Source organism: Mauremys reevesii, linkage group 7 (genome assembly GCF_016161935.1).
Source record: "Mauremys reevesii isolate NIE-2019 linkage group 7, ASM1616193v1, whole genome shotgun sequence".
NCBI classification, from domain to species: Eukaryota; Metazoa; Chordata; order Testudines; family Geoemydidae; genus Mauremys; species Mauremys reevesii.
In genome coordinates this window covers 108,090,091-108,107,932 of record NC_052629.1, presented here as the reverse complement: position 1 = coordinate 108,107,932, position 17,842 = coordinate 108,090,091, and the positions used below count along the sequence as shown (strand labels likewise).

The window sequence follows — 17,842 nt, the reverse complement described above, 5'->3', positions numbered from 1 at the left end:
GGGTGGTGCTTGAGGCGGAGGCAGCATGCAGTGCTTCCTGTCTCCCTCTACATATAGCAGCTGGAAGGGGAACATGCTGGCTGTTTCCCAGGAGCCACGTGGCATGGAGGCTAGCAGGGAGCCTGCCAGCCCCCTGTGTGGAGCTGCCAACAAACAGTCCTCAGCCTGGTCAGCGGTGCTGACCGGAGCCATCAGGATCCTTTTTGAACCGGGTGTTCTGATCGAAAACTGGACACCTGGTCACCCTATTCTCTAATACTACTGGTTGAGAGCCATGACTATAACCAGACCCTTAACTCCCAATTTTTAAAATAACTGTTGAAAGTTTCTTCCAGTTGTTAGGACACCACAGTTAGCATCTAAAAGGTTAGCTTCTCAAAATTGCTACCTGTAAGGCCCCAATCCTGCAATGAGCTTCCATGCAGCCACACAGAGCTCAGAGCTTATGGGAGGAAAAGTCTCCTGGATTCTAAATAAACCTAAAGTCTGCTGGTCCCTAAGACAGACTTTTACCCTTTTGTATCTCAAACCAATCAATAATTGGGATTTCTGTGACCATTTGTGCAGAATAATTGAAAATGTGAAACCTTAGATGGTCACAGATTTGTCATGCAATAATAACCAAATTTTTAATCCTGATCCTTACTCCCAAAGGGCTCAGAGCACTGCAATAATAAGAAGGGAGAAATAATATATAATAGGCCAAAACTTCTCAACTGAAATCAAAACTTATTGGAAGTTCACATCTAACTCCAAAAATATCTTTATAATTAGCTGAACCAAAACCCCAGCTCTAAATATTTCTAAACTTTGGCCAGCATCCACTAGCCTCTCCAATAGGGTTACCAACTTTCTACTCGCACAGAAGTGAACACCTTTGCCCTGCCCCTCCCCCAAGGCCCTGCCCCTGCCCCTGCCCCTGCCCTGCTCTGCTCCTTCTCCAAGGCCCCACCCTCCACTCACGCCATTCCCCCCTCCCTCTGTCACTTGTTCTCCCCATGGAGAGGTCCATGGACTGGGAGTTAGGCATTTCTAATCCAGGCATTCACACTAATCAATTTGGAGAATCTGGGTAAGTAATTTAATGTTTCTCTGTCTCAATTTCTCCATCTGTAAAGTGTTGAGAATTATACTTGTTTTCCTTTGTAAAGTGCTTGTGGATCTTCAGATGAAAAATGCTATCTAAGAGCTAATATTGTACCCCATGAGCTTTAAAAGCCCCAAAGACCTATTTACATTAACCTTCAACTGTACAGACACCCAACCTGAAGACTGCAGGGCAAGTGTAACATGATTGTAGATTGCTGAAAGCAGTGCTTCTGCATTCTGGACAGCTTACTAGTGAAGATCTGTTAGGAGGGAATTAGAGGAACTGAGCCTCTTGCTCCTTGTACAGTGCATCAAGGCCACCTGACTGTGCTTTGCAAAGGCAATCTTTTCATCATGTACTCCCACCCATGCATCCCCAGAGCTAAGGTCACTGTCTCTGCAGTGCTCTGAGACCAGCAAAACAACAGATTGGAAAAGTGAACCTGAGTCTGTTGTGTTTTTTGTGTGTTTGTACAATGCCTAGCACAGGTGAGGCCCTGGTCCATAACTAGAATCCCTAGGCATTATCACAATACAAATAAACAATAATTTAATTAGCATGTAGACTTAAAAAAAACACAGATAGCTTTGTCGAAGCTACTAACAACACCTGAGATTCTAAGACAAGCATTTTAAACTAACTTTTTTTCCAACATTAATTTTATTTACTTTTTGCATTTCACTCAGTTTGGACAATGAATACTACTTGTAGGTTTCTCTTTCTGGTTCTCATGCAATAACACAGTGTTTGGGCTTGTCCAAGGTTTAAATCCAAACTAAAAGCTTTTAACATTTTCATGAAATGAAGACAAAAGTTTTTATTGGAATTTTTGTTTGTAAAGAAAACCTACATTTGGGCCTAAAATGACCCGACACGAGGCTTTAACATTTATAGCATTAGCATTTATAAAGCTCTAAAGCTTGTCTGAGGTTGTTAATGCTGTTTTAAAATTATTTATTTGTTGCTGGGCCTGAAAGAAGGAAGGATGGTGTCACAGAGTCCCCGGGCGATGCTCTGGAACTGCTCCCCACAAAGCCAGTCAGGACTTTGGGGAGCCTCCTCTCCCTTGGAGCAGACTGTCCTCAGGGCAATAAGCTCACACGGCTTCACCTTCCTGGGTCTGACCTTGGAGCATTCAGCATCCTTTGCCCCTCCGTGTGCTTCCCACAGCGAGTCTGCCCAGGTGGGGTCCTGGGGAAGCCGGAGGTTCCTGCATGCACTCTCACTTCGCAGTCAGATGTGACTCTCAGCCAGCCAGTAAAACAGAGGTTTATTAGATAACAGGAATACAGTCTAAAGCAGAGCTTGTAGGTACAGAGAATGGGACCCCTCAGCCAGGTCCATTCGGGAGGAGGGGGAGCAGCAAGCCAGCAGGGGCGGCTCCCAGGCCCCAGCACGCCAAGCACGTGCTTGGGGCGGCATGCCGCGAGGGGCGCTCTGCCGGTCGCCGGGAGGGCGGCAGGCGGCTCCGGTGGACCTCCCGCAGACGTGCCTGCGGAGGGTCCGCTGGTCCCGCGGCTTCGGTAGAGCATCCGCAGGCACGTCTGTGGGAGGTCCACCGGAGCTGCAGGACCGGCAACCGGCAGAGCACCCCCCGCGGCGTGCCGCCCTGCTTGGGGCGACGAAATGGCTAGAGCTGCCCCTGCAAGCCAGACAACCCCGTCTGCGCTCACTTCCCATCCCCAGCCAGCCCCAAACTGACTCACCCTCCAGCCCCTCCTCTCTGGGCTTTGTTCCTTTCCCGGGCCAGGAGGTCACCTGATTCCTTTGTTCTCCGACACCTTTAGCTGTCTCCTTGCTGGGGGAAGGGCCCCAGCCATTAGTTGCCAGGAAACAGAGTGCTGGTCATTTATGCACACTGGCCCTTTGTGCTGCAACACTCTCACCCCCACTTAAGAAATGCCTAGGGGAAACTGAGGCACCCACACAGTATGCAGAGGAAACATTAAGAACAATCCTACTTCATCATAGACGGTTTGTGGATAAGGCCTGGGACCTGATGGGTTTAATTCCCATGTTTGCCATAGACTTCCCTTGTAACTTTGGCTAAGTAATTTTGTGCTTCAATTCCACATCTGTAAAATGGAAATACTAATATTTCTTTCCATCCTTGACTGTGTTGTCTTTATAGAATTCTTTGGGGCCAGATCGGTCTTAGTGTAAGTAAAGTGAGTAGCATGCTGGGACCGCTAAGTGATTATAGAATATAATAAAGAAACAATCTCCTTATGTAAAAGCAGCATCCGACGAAGTGGGTATTCACCCACGAAAGCTCATGCTACAATACGTCTGTTAGTCTATAAGGTGCCACAGGACTCTTTGCTGCTTTTACAGATCCAGACTAACACGGCTACCCCTCTGATACCAATCTCCTTATGAAAACTTTAATAGATTATAATATTTTGCTAGTGTGACAGCCACCAGCATGGCCAACCACTAGGACCTCCAGAGCTAAATGCAAAAGCTGCCACTGCTTGAGCTAAAGAGCCAGGTTCTGTGGATTGTAGCAGACTCATATCCTCTGCAAATTGGGCACCGAGGGGGCTGTGTAATACACATGGACCAGTAGATTACAAAGGGACATATTAAACCATCATGTACATTTTTCAGTTTTTCTTGCCTCTTCTTTGCTGTAGACCAAGGTGGTGGGGTAGACAGAATCCTTCTGTTTTCTGAGGCAGCCCTGTTCATTTAGTGATAATAGCACATAAAACCGCATGTAGAGTGTCACACTTCAGCACAGTAGAGCAACCATCATTTCACCAAACTCAAGATTATGGATGCCATGAATGAAACAGGAATGCCAGCAGGAGAATGTGAACCATAAAGGAGAATGCTTCTGTTCACCTATCAATAGCTAGCTTGGAAATCGGTAGCGTTGGGAGAGGGAATGCAGAAAAAGAGGGGGGGGGATATGAGAGAGAGAGAGAGAGAGAGAGAGAGCAGCTGCTTCTGCACCTTCTCCCTTTTCCGCTCCCTGCTGTAATTTGAGAGGCTACAAATAACTGTCAGCAGGTGGCGCCCTTAACTCAGCAGCCTGGGCTCCAGACTATTTATATCCCATGATTACAGTGCAGGGGCTCAGCTTTTCCAGCGACTTCTAAGGAGGGGGGGTAGAGAGGAAACTCCCCCCCGCCTCACTGTGTCCCTTCTGTCGCCATATTCTCCATGCAGATCTCCAGCAAGCAGCACCCCGACTCAGGGCAGCACGAAACTTCAACACCCCCTAAAACAATCCAGGCTATAGTAAGGGGAGCCCCTTCCAGGAGCTGCAGGGCAAGATGACTAACGTGTCCTATCACATCTCTAACCTCCTGGAGAAGATGACATCCACTGACAAAGATTTTAGGTAGGATCCCAGCTGCTGTTTGAGATTAGTTTGGGGGACATGTTAATTGCAAACCTTTAAGAGGGGGAGATCTTGTTACTCGCAACACACTAGTTAGGGGTAGAAAGGTGTTTATATGCAAAACCATACAAGGGAGAGATCTTGTTGACTGCAACTAGCTCAACCCTCCTAGAGTAGAGAGGGGTTGTTTTATTAATTGCAGCTAGTACAAAACCCTAAAAAAGAGGAGATGCCAATTGCAAAATTCCTTAAGGGTCAGCTGCAATCAGTGCAACCCGCCGCCCCCCAAAGGGTGAGGAATCTGCTGCATGTTCCGGTATTGATTAGTAAACACATGAATGCCCAAACTAAGGGCTCCATGGTTGGTGATAGGGAAGCAAGCTACGTTTTTTTTTTTTTTTAGTTTATCTTACAAGTGGTTAGAGGTTTTGCTCTTATTTTATAGTACTTTCTTCTCCCCTCCTCCCCCCCCCCCCCGCCAGAAACGAGGTCTGAGAGGCACTGGACAGCAGCAGCTAGGGGAGAAAAATCCTAATCAGCTGCTATTATCTGGGAAAATATCTGCTGTGTTTTCTGTGCTGTTCAAGAAAAATAAAAAGGCATATGAGGTCTTTTAAAAGAAGTTGGATGGTGGTGGTCCCTCATGGCTGGTTTATTTGTATGTGTTTGGAGGGGGGTGAACAAACCCACTTGGAGTTCAAATAAAGTAATAGTGTAGGTGAAGCATCAGTCATAAGCCCCGAAAGTGAAGGGGAAAGTTGATATGGAGTAATACATGTAGTTTCTATTGGCCTGAATAAATGATTAAGTAAAAGGGTAAGAGATACTAACTTGTTAAAGAGGAACTAAGGGTCACTATTATCAGGTAAAAAGCAACAAAGAGTTCTGTGGCACCTTATAGACCAGAGGTCGGCAACCTTTCAGAAGTGGTGTGCTGAGTGTCCATTTAGTCACTCTAATTTAAGGTTTCATGTGCCAGTAATACATTTTAACATTTTTAGAAGATCTCTTTCTATAAGTCTAAAATATATAACTAAACTATTGTTGTATGTAAAGTAAATAAGGTTTATAAAATGTTTAAGAAGCGTCATTTAAAATTAAATTAAAATGCAGAGCCCCCTGGACCAGTGGCCAGGACCCGGGCCAGTGTGAGTGCCACTCGAAGTCAGCTCGCGTGCTGCCTTCGGCATGCGTGCCATAGGTTGCCTACCCCTGTTATAGACTAACAGATGTATTGGAAAAAGAATAGGAGTACTTGTGGCACCTTAAAGACTAACAAATTTATTTTAGCATGAGCTTTCGTGAGGAGCATAAGCTTTCATGGGTGATCTTTTTACAGATCCAAACTGACACAGCTATCCCTCTGATACTATTATCAGGTAGTTAGCGGCCCAAAATAGAGATTTTTTTTTAATGTTCATAGAAAAAACAGAATTTAATATTTTTGTAAATATGCATCTGCAACTTAAACATTGCAGCATTGTGCTAGAGAACCCTAAGTGAAACTGACTAGAAGGAAACATGCAGTTGTCTCTTTTAATTGTCCAAAAAGAGAGAAATGCCCAAACTGAACAAATAGTTTAATAATGAGATAAGCAAATTAAAACAACTTCTATTTTAATAATCTCAGGGCCAAAACTATGCCCTAAGTGACTTCTGTTGACATCAGTGGGATTTGTTCTAAAGTATCAGAGAGCAGATCTTAAAATAGAATTTGATCCTAAAATATTACTAGTAGCTTATTCAGATTTTTTAAATGATTTTATTTTAATTAGAGGTCCTATAAATTAAGTGATAATTGTCCTGTGTATGTATCATCTTACCATCCATGCATGCAGTTGGATTTTGAAATACCTCTTTAAGGAGTACTTTAATTTTATTGGTCATGTTTTTGTCATGTTTTGTGTGCAGTATTTTGCCTTTGAAAAATGTTTTATGAAGTTTTAGTAAAGTTTAGCACATGTACCCAAGGGTATGAATACAATATTACAGGTATTTGCTGTGCTCAAATCCTTTATTTTTAAACTATATTGGCATGTTGAGGAAATATTTTGTTTCTGCTAAAATACTTCTCTAAATGAACCAAGATGCTCTACTGCTTTTATTCTTTTGGGTATATATGTTTCTGGAAAGGCAAATAAACCTTGTTAGACTTTGGAGTCAGTGCTATTAAAGGTGCTCTATAAATAAAACGTAATAGGCGTGTTTAAAAAATTTGCTGATTCACTATGAAAGATTTTACTCTATTGCAGTTTTGCAAACTGTACCCCTGCCCAAAGCCAGGATGGGTAATGTTTATGCCAGATAGGAAGGTTTGAGGTAGTTTATAAAAGAGTACCTATAAAATAGTATATTGCTGTTTTTGTTTACAGCAGTATAACTTCTAGAAGATATCTGTTTTTGATGACAAAATAGATTTTTTTTTTCCTAATGAAGCTGATGATAGAGCAGCTTCATTAGCTCTTATTCGGGATCTTTACATGTGTTTTCCAGCTTTGTGCAGACTTCCAATTTAAAATGGAGCTAAATAGTCCTTGCTTATTCAAAAATTAAGTCAAATATTGTTTAAATTGTAGATCAGTAATTCCTCTAATTCTCTCATGTTCAATTTCTGGCTGGTGATATGAGTCCAGCCATCTCTTATCCCAGATGTAGTTATTTTGCTACTCAAGCACAGTCTCACACACAGACATAGCAAAACTATTGCGGTAGGATTTTTAAATGCTGAACGTGCTGATCAGAAGATTGATTTTAAAATGTAGCTTAAGCAGCTTGTGAAATGAGAGAGAGTTATTTCCATTTACTCCCTTTTGGATATTTATCTGTATTATAAAATTACACTCACTAATAGAGAGCTGCAATTCTAAGGATTTTCTGAAACTGGAGGCCAAATATTTGGTATCGTTTGTGAAAAGATGTGCATTTGAAAGTCATTCATCTAGCTGAATGTTAGTTTTGTTAAACAAATCTAAATGGCTGGTGGCAATAAGGAATAGAGTCATCATGAATGGCTGCTTCTCACAAGTGGGATATGAGAAGGATCAATATTGGGAACTGTGATGTAGATATTGATGATTTGGGCTACAGGTATCCTGGAAAAATGTCTCTCTTGCACTAGTGCAAGCAACAGTAGAAGCTGTAGCATAGGTAGTGTGCCTTGTGCCTTGTATCTCATAACCCGGGATGGTAAAAGTGCCTACATCCTGACTACAGTATAGCTTTTAATATTAGTAGCATTGTGGGGCTACACTGGTGCAGAAAAACACATTTTCCCAGTAGAGAAAAGGCCTCTAAGGAGGAAGTAAACAAGATAGGAGGTTAAATTTGCTGATGATACAACCATTCAGATTTTTGAAGAATACAAGAAACTCCAGAAGGATATAAACAAACAGAGTGACTAGACTGAACAATAGAAGTTTAAATATAGCCTAGATCAGTATTTCTCAATGACCGGTCCATGCGGCGCCAGTTCCTGAGATCTCCCTGACATAGTTTAGGAAGGCAGCGAGCTGGTCCCTGGTATCAAAAAGGTTGAGAAACACTAACCTAGATAACTTTAAAGTGCACTTCTAGTCTGAGGAGTGATTATGTAAAAGTGGCACTTCCTTTCTCAACAGATTTTCTCTCTGTGTAATCCACATACTATCTGCTTGTTTGAGTGATTAAAATAAGTTTTTACTCCGTCAACTTTGCAAGAGAGTGAGCTAGATTTTATTTTCTCTTGTGCATTATCAACAGAATTGTTAGCAAAGGTATAGTTGTTGAACCACGTTCTGACCTCAGTTTTATAATTGTGCCTCAGAGTAACTGAAGGCAGAATCTGCCTGTCAGAAGTTTTATTACTAGTTACAGGGCCGGCTTTAGACCGATTCCCCGGAATCGGACCCTGCACCCACATCTAAGAGGCCCCGCACCTTAGGCCCCTTTTTAATTTTTCTTGCTCACCTGGTGGCGTTCTGGGTCTTCAGTGGCACTTCGGTGGCGGGGAGGTCCTTCCCTCGCTCTGGGTCTTTGGCGGCGTTTTGGTGGCGGGGGGTCCACGGAAGACCTGAAGCGAGCGAGGGAAGGACACTCCCCCCACTGCCAAAGTGCTGCCAAAGACCCGGACTGCTGCCGGGTATTCAAATCGGGCCCTACAGTTCCTAAAGCCGACCCTGACTAGTAATGATGAGTAAGCTAGAAAAAACCTATCTGGATTTTCAGACCCCAAGCTGATTTTTGCAGGACTGGCAATTAGAAAACACATTTTGTTCTAGTAACCTGAGACCATTCGATCTGAAATCATTGAAACAAAGTACATGTGAAATGCCACGATACCATTTTTATAGAGTCATGTTTCAGAGTAGGTTTGAGGGGAGAGAATAACTTAAAATTCTCCTGTGTCTTGGCTCACTTAGTTCTGAACTAGCTGAATTCTTTGCCACCAATTCCTTCTGCCTGAGTTCCCCCACTTGTCCAAACCGGGGTGGGGGAGGAGGGGACTACTTTCTTAACTAACTCACAGGAGGGTTGTGAGGATTAATTAGTTAGTGTTTAAGTGCTTTCCATATTTGTGCCATGTGAATACTAAATTTTATCCTCCACACTGATCTCTGTGCTGTGAAATGTATCTGTGTTTACATACCAGTCAACCTATTGTTGATGTTCCTTGTTTCAGATTTATGGCCACCAATGACCTGATGATGGAACTGCAGAAGGATTCCATAAAGCTGGATGAAGACAGTGAGAAGAAAGTTGTGAAAATGCTTTTAAAATTGCTTGAGGATAAAAACGGGGAGGTGCAGAACTTGGCTGTCAAGTGGTAAGAGCCTCTGTATGGGGTAACATGCATGTTAGCAGCAATGAAACTGTCAAATAATCCAGAAAATTCTTTAGAATAGAGCCCTAGGTATACGGTGTCTTATAGCTTCCACAGTGCCAGGTTTACAATGGCGCCGGTGGCTGCATGGAGCCAGGCCCATGCTCAGAAGGGGCCCCGGCCTGCTCCGGTTGCACTGCGTCCCGAGACCCCGCTCCTCCCCCCGCCCACCACTTGCTCCTCGTGGCCTGCCCGCTGGCTGGCCGAGGGCTCCTCTATGCCCCCTGGCCCCACCCCCCTGATCCTCTCTGCCCCCTGGCAGGACCCCAGTGCACCTCTGGCTCCAGGCCTGAGGGGCCCTGCCTGTCTCCCCAGAGCTGAGCCGCCTGGGACTGGTGCAGAAGCCTGGCCAGTCTCAGCCTGGGGGATGTGGGGAGCTTGTCTGGGCCCCTCCAGGCAAGTGCGTCTTGAGGGAGCCCAGCCGGGGCAGGCCTTGGCCTGGCTGATCGCACCACTCCTGAAGGGACAGAGCGATTCCCGGCCCCCGGACTAGCCCTGGCTGCGCTGCCGGCTCAGCCCACCAGACACAGTCACCTCCCAGCAGAGCTGGTGAGTGCAGCCGGGAGGTAGGGCATGGGGGAGTGGGTCTCTGGGGAGTTTGGGTGGGTGCGTGTGCTGGGCTGTGAGGGGGCAGGGAAGATGTGTGTATTGGGGGCAATAGGGAGTGTGGGGTATTGGGCAGTTGTGGTGGGGCTGTGGGCAGGGGAGTCCTGGGCAGGGGTGGTGTCGTGCAGGGCGCTGTGCATTTCTGGGGAAGGTCTGGAGGGGCACTGGGCATAGCGGGTCTGGGGGGGGCCTGGTCATAGGGAGTTGAGGGGTGGAGGTGTTGGGCAGGGAGCTCTGTGGCGTGGCATGGGCCCACTCCCTGAGGGGAAGGGACATGCTGGCATCACAGGGCCACTGTGGGTCTGGCAACTGCCTGTTTGTGAATAGTGCCCTCTCACTGGGCTGGGCGGAGCAGAGCGGGGCTGCCCCTACCGTGCCCCTGGCTGGCCCCTTGGTCTGGGGACTGACCTCCCTGCGCCATGCTCCATTTCCTCCATGGGGGCCCACAAATATGTTTGATGCCAGGCCCACAAAAGGTTAATCTGGCCCTGGCTTCCTTGAATCTTTCTTATGAATACTTGCTGTCCGATACAAGGCAGAGACAGTCTCTAGTTATGGTGAGAGATGTGTGGAAAGGGGTGAATTGTAGGGATGCATATATAATAGTTTTGTAGGAACAGTAGGTGAAACTATTGAAAGGCTTATATTGTAGATTTTGCCATATCTAAACTTGCATCCTTAAAATTTTATTTCTTCAGAGAGGGGTCCAGATCAAAAAATAGTTTGTGAACGATACCAAGCTTGGAGGGGTTGCAAGTGCTTTGGAGGATAGGATTAAATGACTTCCTAGGTCGGAGTACTGCAGAAAAGGGTCTGGGGGTCACAGTGGATCACAAGTTAAATATGAGTCAACAATGTAACACTGTTGCAAAAAAAGAAAACATTCTGGGATGTATTAGCACAGGGCTTCTCAAACTGGGGTTTGGGACCCCTTAGGGGGTCGTGAGGTTATTACATGGGGGGTCGCGAGCTGTCAGCCTCCCCCCAAACCCCGCTTTGCCTCGAGCATTTATAATGGTGTTAAATATATTTTTAAAGTGTTTTTAATTTATAAGGGGGGTCACACTCAGAGGCTTGCTATGTGAAAGGGGTCACCAGTACAAAAGTTTGAGAACCAGTAATTAGCAGGAGTGTTGTAAACAAGACACAAGAAGTAATTCTTCCACTCTACTCTGCACTGATTAGGCCTCACCTGGAGTATTGTGTCCAGTACTGGGTGACACATTTCAGGAAAGATGTAGACAAATTGGAGAAAGTCTAGAGAAGAGCAACAAAAATGATTAAAGCTGTAGAAAACATGACCTATAAAGGACAATTGAAAAAACTGGGTTTGTTTAGTCTGGGGAAGAGAAGACTGATGGGGAACATAACAGTTTTCAAGTACATAAAAGTTTGCTAACCTGGAGGAGGGAGAAAAATCGTTCTCATTAATCTCTGAAAATAGGACAAGACACAATGGGCTTAAATTGCAGCAAGGGCAGTTTAGGTTGGACATTAGGAAAAACTTCCTGTCAGGGTAGTTAAGCCCTGGAATAAATTGCTTAAGGAAGTTGTGGAATCTGTCACTGGAGATTTTAAAGAGTAGGTTAGACAAACACCTGTCAGGGATGGTCTAGAACAGTGATTCTCAACCAGGGGTAGGCAGAGGTCTTCCATGGAGTACATCAGCTCATCTAGATATTTGCCTAGATTACATAAAAATCACTAGCAAAGTCAGTTCAAACTAAATTTTCATACAGACAATGACTTGTTCATACTTTTCTATATACTATATCATCAGTTCCCTCAAACTTGTGGGCAAGTTCATTTTAATGGGGTCGCCAGTGTTAGACTCGCTGGTGCCCAGGGCAGAAAGGCAAAGCCTGAGCCTGCCACGTGGGGCTGAAGCCCAAGTTTTTAAGTGAGGTGAAACTTGGGGTACACAAGACAGATCAGACTCCTGAAAGGGGTACAGTCATCTGGAAAAGTTGAGAGCCACTGGTCTAGATAATACTTAGTCCTGCCTGGAGGACAGGGGACTGGACTAGAAGACCGCTCAAAGTCACTTCCAGTCCTACGATTCTAGGATTCTATGATCACATGGTCAGTATCTTTAACAAGAGATTCCTTAGGATGCTGACAGTCTGGTTAGGCCCAACATCTGATCTGTGTGGTCTATATTGGGCACAGGACTGGGATTCAGGAGACCTCTCGTCTATTCCTGGATCGTCCATAACTCTTTCTTTGATCCAGGCAAATCACTTAACTTCTGTGACTTGGTTTCGCTATATGTAAAATAGGGATAACAGGTACTTTGAGATTCATGGAGAAAAAAGGCTTACATTAGTGCTTAATGCTTATATTAGTTTTCAAACTTTTGTACTTCAGAAGAATCATTTAGATTTTAAATATCTATTTTTGCCTTGATCACAGAATTAAAAAAAAAAAAAAAGTTCCTACCAAAAACCAGGTTACATGTGAGCTGACAGTGTTAACTTTAATAAATGCTAAATTCTGTCAGCAGGTCTATGCCCCACTCTGTCATGGTTCTGATACACCAAAAAGGAAATAAATGTAGGTTCATATAGATTCTGCACAGTTAGCATCACAACAAGGAAAAATACAAGGTTTGCCAAATAAACAAGGATAAAACACTGTAGGTAAAGATACTTTTTGTTTTTAGGCTTTCAGGGGATTTTATCAGCTATGGACAGTCATAAATATTGTAACAAAATACATAACAGTGACACTTTCTAATATAAAAATTCTTAATAGTCAAATTGTTTACATGAAGAATTCTTAATCTAAGGGTCCCATTCAGTTGCCTTTAAAATCAAAGGGAATGTTGCTTTTGCTTCAGTGGGAACCAGATCTGGCTCAGATTGTGTATCTCAAACTTTAGTAAGTTGGGATATGTTGATGGAGGCCACATGGTGCTGCACAGGGTTTTGGACTGTCCGGAACAATTGGCATTCTTTCTTCATGAGTTAGATAGACGACTGGCTTTGATAAGAGTCCCAAGGAAACAGCAATCATACGGTTTTACCATAATACAATACAGGATACTAAGCCTAAAATTCCAGTCCCAGTTTATATGAAGCATTAGCATTCTTGAAAACTGAGTTTGTCTTACAGGTATTATCGACAGTAGCAAAAATTGTGGCAAAGGAATCCTCTTTCTGTCACCATGTGCACATAGTTATGTTTGTAGCCAATTGAGAAAATACTATTGCTGAGTGTTAAATCTTTGGGCTGGTCATCTATGTATTTTTACCTTGGAATAACAGCTTGGCAGCATTTCTTTAGAACCCTGCTGAGCAAGATGGCTCCCTCCACCCGCCAGCTGCTAAATTCTATTAAGTTTTCTATATGGAAAGCACAAGATACGTTGCGTATCATACGTATTAGATTGGATGCCTTACTTTATAACAGAGGAAAGAGACCAAGTCTAGTCTCTACATGGAAGATGGTGAGCACAAACAAACACAGTGACTCCCTCTAACATTCTGCATCTAAAATGGAATTCAAAATGGCAGTTGCTGTTCCTGCATCAGACTGGGAGACTCCTTCACATTTAAAGATGCATACACAGAAAACAGTATGACATCATCTTTCATATACCACAGATTTCTTAATTGATAAACAGGTTACACAAAGGGGCATGTTATGGATTAAGTCCCCATACTGTGTGATGTGGCAGGGTCAGCCCACAGGAAATAGTAGAAAATAGTTGGAGAACTTGATAGTTTAGCCAGTATTCAGGCCAAACTCCGATTGAAGCCATTCCCCAAATAACGCCTGCAGAATCTGGCTCACGGTGTTTCTCTGTAAGCAAGATGCTCTGAGAGTTACTTTCCCAGTGAGACCTGTGGAAGGTGGAAGAATGCAGTTAAGGCACAGGGTTCAGGGTTTCTGTTGTTGATGCTGCTGCTGATTTGTGTGAGCTTGAGCAAATCACTTAAGCTATAAAAGTACAATGTATTATTACTGTTAGAGTTGGGCTAAACATTCACAGAAAATATGTTCATTTCAATAAAAAATTGAATTTTCTTTGCCTGTGTTTGCATTCCTTTGTGTTTGTATTTCCTGAATGTTCTAGCAACCAAATTTGTAAGTGGAATGTTTGTGGAAACAACTAATTGCCATGACATTGTATAAAATATTCATGGAAGATGAATGAATTTTGAATTCAGAAACTTGAAACCTGATTTGAAGAGTTACATTCATCTGACTAGAGAACTGAGACGTTACTTGTCTAATCAAAACTAACTAACACAGCTCAAACTTTGAATATAAAATATTTGCAACTAACTGCTTATAAACACCCTACTGACAGTTATTGCACATGTAATTTTGAATAGTGGATTCATTAGAGAAAATCTCATGTTACCGACATAAGAGAGGAAATTTAATACTGGATTTGGTTAATCAACTCTCGTTCTTACACTGTACAGAGGCAGAGTTCTCAGCCTGCATAGCAGTGGGCAACAGGAGGTAAATTACACATGGAAATGTTAATGTTATTTTTAGACTGGTCAGTTTTGGCACCTTTTAAAACATGACTATAGATTTTGGTGTTAAAAGAACTAACATGGCTGCCTGGTCATAATTCAGTCTATTAGCTAGTAAACTGCACATTCAATTAAGAAAATCTTATTTGGTATAAATAACTTGGCGTCCCCCTCCATATTTCCAATAGACTAACTGATGTTCTCCACTATGGATCTGATAATGACTTCAGTGAGTCTCTAGTGATTTAGTTGGTGTTGGTACTGCTTTGATCAGGGGGTTGGACTGGCTGACCTCCTGAGATCTCTTCCAGTCCTAATCTTTTATGATTCCATTGACTTCAGTGGGCTTAGGATCAGACGCTATCTGATGTGCTAACTAGCTAGGAATACAAAGTATGATGAGTATAGATTTCTGACAGACCATCTGACATCAGTTTTGGATTTTAAACATGTTTCAGTAATGATGGCAGTGTTTGCAACAATAGATCTGATGCCCCCTTTATCTTAAAGAATTCTGAAGGACTACATCTGAAATCCAAGACCAACCAGATCATCCTTCCTTTTGACATGAAGTGTAGTTTCTAGAGAATGGCATTCTTCACATTTGGTCTGTCTTCTTTTTTCCTTCTGTAGTTTGGGCCCTTTGGTCAGCAAAGTGAAAGAATATCAGGTAGAAACTATTGTGGACTCTCTGTGTACAAACATGTTATCAGACAAGGAACAACTTCGGGATATCTCCAGCATTGGTCTGAAAACGGTCATCTCAGAGCTGCCTCCAGCATCTACAGGTAAAATTCCTCCCTGAAATACAGTAAAATCTACTACAGCCTTTAGGAAGCAGAATTCAGAACCTGGAGTTTGATGGGATTCCCTCTCCCCCTGCCCAGTGCTGTTTTTGTAATTCCTTAGCCCTGTGCCCACCATTACTATGTAATGAATAAAGAGTTGAAGATGGTAATAAAATTGATGATTAAAGATAGGACTTGAAACAAAACCCTAGATCTGATCACCCGCAAAATGGGGGTGCTTGAAATCTGAACCTTCATCTTCTAACGTTTGCAAATGACCCCTATCTGCATAATAGCCTGAAATCATAAACCCTGGATTCAAATGTTGTTGCTTGGGGCCATCATTGAGAGAGACTATACTGAAATCTAGCAGGGCTGCTCCCTGTCTGGTTTCCACAAATGGTGAATCTAATGTCTTCTGGATTTTAGCAGCACAGATACATTCACTACCTCCATGTACAGTGTTTCGCTGCCTGTGTCTTTTTACTATTGACAGCCTCTCCAGGCTGCCTCTTTTGCCCAGTTTCTACAGCCATGGGACAAAACAATGTATTGAGCTGGGTTTCCAGTAAACACAATAGTAGTTCTTCAATAATATATCTCTTAAGTGCACGGAGATTTGCGCTGTCTCTTCAGCCATTTCTGTGCTTTGATGCCATCTCTCATGCATCTGACAACTTCCCCTCCTTCCCCAAGGCAGCATTACTATCTTTGACTTTGAGCTGGCAGTTGTACTCGCTGGAATTATTTTTCATGCAGATAGCTTTCAAGCTCTGTTTACAAACTCTGCTACATTTTAAATACTTGAGAGCCATCGTTTTAGAGACCTTTCATTGGTGTATGTCACATGAACTGAAATAGTCCTGTTGTAGTACACCTCTACCCCGATATAGCGCAGTCCTCGGGAGCCAAAAAATCTCACCGCCTTATAGGTGAGACTGCGTTATATTGGGTTTGGTCTGGTATGCTGTGCCGGACTGGACCGGTTTCCCCGGCATTGATTTAAAGGGCCCGGTGCGCCAACTGCTGCGGGGAGCCCTGGACCCTTTAAATCATGGCCAGATCTCTGGCAGCGGGGCTCGGGCAGGGATTTAAAGGGCCCGGGGCACTGCGCAGCAGCTGGAGCCTCTGGCCCTTTAAATCAATGCCAGAGCCCCGGCAGGGATTTGAAGGGCCCAGTGCTCCAGCTGCTGTGGGGAGCCCTGGTCCCTTTAAATCACTGTTGGATCTCTGGCAGCGGGGCTTGGGTGGGGATTTAAAGGGCGTGGGGCTCTCTGCAGTGGCCAGAACCCCAGGTCCTTTAAATCACCACCAGAGCTCTGGCAGCGGGGCTCGGGCGGTGATTTAAAGGGCCTGGGGCGCCACGTGAATTTGGGTATAACGCAGTAAAGCAGCGGGGCTCAGGTGGCGCTTTAAAGGGCCTGGGGCTCCCCGTTGCTTGACTGCGTTATATCTGAATTCGTGTTATATCAGGTCGTGCTCTATCGGGGTAGAGATGTAACTGGGAATAGATCACCTGAGCCTTCTTCCCAAGAGTTGGGCCTAGTACTCCATGTGTGGGGGCAGAAGAGGGAGGAGGGGAGACTTCATTGCTTGCTTCTTTCACTTCTGACCCCACTCCATGTGGACCTTGGTGCTCCGGTGTTGGATTGAGGTGGGGAGGTGATTGGGGTTGGAAAAATTGGAGCCAGGAAGTAGGTCTGCCTGTAGCACGTTCCTCTTGATGCAGAAGTTAATGATGTTCCTAGCAGCATTTACTTCTGTTCTGGGCCTGCACCCACCTCAGGGAGGTCCTGGTATTGCCTGGGCAGAGGAACCAATGGGAGCATTGCTTTTCAGGCAGCCATGTTACTAGGAAATGGAGGAGCCCAGGCATCACCAGGGAGAAGCAGCCTTTTCCAACATCCCAGTCTCTTTCCTCTCTTCCCCACAAGGGTAGCATTAGTTGACAATTCCACTCCCTTTGCTTTCCTTTGGTGATTTTTGACTGGGAGAGACCATTATGGCCCATAGTAACTTAGCCACCTGCTGTGGACAAGTCCACATGTATGCTGCTGTGCATTATAACCTCTGAATATCAGGGAGGAAAAAGTGGATTTGAAAACAAAAAGTTGACCAAAGGTCATCTCTGTTCTTAGGTTCCACCATGACAGCCAATGTGTGCAAAAAGATCACGGCCCAGCTAACTGGAGCCATTGGGAAACAAGAGGATGTATCTGTGCAGTTAGAGGCTCTTGACATCCTGTCAGATATGTTGAGCAGGTATGAAAGGATTTCCTCCAAGCAGCTATGTGTGGCAGGGGGCTGCATAGTGTGTTTGTTTGTGATTTTTGTGCTACTTTGAGGACTAAAACATTAAAGGATTGGGATTGGTGCCAGTTGGGAAGTGTCTGGGCAGGTCTGATTACCCAGCTGAGCTAAGAGAATGTACGTACGTATCTTTCCAAACTTGGAAGGATACTGGTAGCATTGCAGGAACATAAGGAACTCCTGGTGAGGTGGGAAGGGAAGGGCAGAAAGAAGGAAAAATGTATTTTGGCATGTATGACTTGGTCACACACACTTTTTTTGGCTAGCGGTTTCTCTTATTACATAACGCAAGCATAACTCAGAATGACAGCACAGTGGGTAAACTTATCAGCTGCAGTCAGAATTTTATCA

At 44.2% G+C, this 17,842-nt stretch overlaps 1 protein-coding gene across 3 annotated transcripts in view; it reads left to right on the top strand.

Annotated features, from left to right (window-relative positions):
* Nucleotides 1-4,153: 4,153 nt before the first annotated feature.
* LOC120409552 (cullin-associated NEDD8-dissociated protein 1-like) overlaps nucleotides 4,154-17,842 on the top strand; it is a 33,911-nt gene continuing 20,222 nt past the window's right edge. Inside the window, exons 1-4 of one of the 3 annotated variants that reach the window (XM_039547847.1) lie at nucleotides 4,155-4,439; nucleotides 9,097-9,240; nucleotides 15,027-15,181; nucleotides 17,320-17,443. In XM_039547847.1, the coding sequence (XP_039403781.1) occupies nucleotides 4,372-4,439; nucleotides 9,097-9,240; nucleotides 15,027-15,181; nucleotides 17,320-17,443 (491 nt within the window). In that variant the 5' untranslated portion in view covers nucleotides 4,155-4,371. Of the gene's footprint in view, nucleotides 4,440-9,096; nucleotides 9,241-15,026; nucleotides 15,182-17,319; nucleotides 17,444-17,842 lie in introns of those variants that run through there. The other 2 variants (XM_039547848.1, XM_039547849.1) reach the window with 2 other exon arrangements.